At 72.8% G+C, this 1,155-nt stretch overlaps 1 protein-coding gene across 1 annotated transcript in view; it reads left to right on the top strand.

The window, feature by feature from the left end:
- SLC7A5 (solute carrier family 7 (amino acid transporter light chain, L system), member 5) overlaps positions 1-1,155 on the top strand; it is a gene marked incomplete at its 5' end in the record, with an annotated part of 15,086 nt that overhangs the window by 11,508 nt on the left and 2,423 nt on the right. The window contains 2 exons of the mRNA XM_012722859.1: positions 233-424; positions 695-791. Of these exons, the coding sequence (XP_012578313.1) occupies positions 233-424; positions 695-791 (289 nt within the window). The remainder of the gene's footprint in view (positions 1-232; positions 425-694; positions 792-1,155) is intronic.

Raw genomic sequence — 1,155 nt, forward strand, 5'->3', positions numbered from 1 at the left:
GGGGCGGCTGGGGCGGTGGGCGGCAGGCCTGGTGCAGGCACACCCTTCCTGGGGCATCTCAGCTGCCGCGGGGCAGTGAGCCCAGACGCCCACTCCTGGGCCTGCCTCCTCAGAGCGACCTCCCGCCCCGTGGGGGCAGGGCTCTGCCCGACGGCACTGCCCGATGGCCAGCCGTGGTCAACTGGTGAAGCCATGTGAGGGCAGCGCAGGCCCTGCTCTCGGGGTAGCGCAGCCTCCGACCAGAATGTGACCCTGAGGGCGGCGCAGGCCAGCGCTGGGCGCGGAGGGGGCTGGCAGGGCGCTCACGCCCGTCTCCACAGGACTTTGGCAACTACCACCTGGGGGTCATGTCCTGGATCATCCCCATGTTCGTGGGCCTTTCCTGCTTCGGCTCCGTCAACGGGTCCCTGTTCACGTCCTCCAGGTGAGTGCTGACCGCTGCCCACGGCCTCCCGCATGCCAGGGCGCAGCTGGCCACGGGCCTCCTGGCAGAGCGCTAGATAGACGGGGGCCCTGGGCTCCCCTCTCTGCCGAGTCTGTCACGGCTTCTGCGTGAACCTCCAGGGCTGGGGGCGGGGCAGGCCCAGCGCCCCCCTGCGCCAGCCAGGCCACTGGGGCACAGCACCGAAGGGGCCGGGCCGGCCCATGCCCTCGCCGGGGCTGTCGCCGGGGTGACGTCCCGCCGTGCCCACAGGCTGTTCTTCGTGGGCTCCAGAGAGGGCCACCTGCCGTCCATCCTGTCCATGATCCACCCACAGCTCCTCACCCCTATGCCCTCCCTCGTGTTCACGGTAAGCCCGGGGCGCGGAGCCCGGGGCGGGGAGGGGTGTGCGCCCCTTCTGCGGGGGGCCGTGGGGCGGGGCCACAGCCCCCACGGGGAAGCAGCGGCAGTGAGTGGGGCCCTCGCTTCCTCCCGCCGCTGCCGCTGAGCCCAGAGGCCGCTGTTTATCCCAGAAACAGCGGCCAGGAGCAGGACTGGCCTGGGGACCTGGGCTCCTCCCCTCCTCCGGGCTGGCCCCAGCTCGTCCAGACGAGGGTGCTGGGGGTCAGCCGGGGGAGCCCCTGGGTCCCTTCGCCCCCGCAGCGCGGTCAGAAAGCGCCGCCCCCTCTCCAGCGCAGGGCTGTGCCCCCGGAGCCGCAGCGAACCCTGTGCCC

The sequence above is a fragment of the Condylura cristata genome, unplaced genomic scaffold (genome assembly GCF_000260355.1).
Source record: "Condylura cristata isolate star-nosed mole 26May11 unplaced genomic scaffold, ConCri1.0 scaffold00009, whole genome shotgun sequence".
Lineage (NCBI taxonomy): Eukaryota > Metazoa > Chordata > Mammalia > Eulipotyphla > Talpidae > Condylura > Condylura cristata.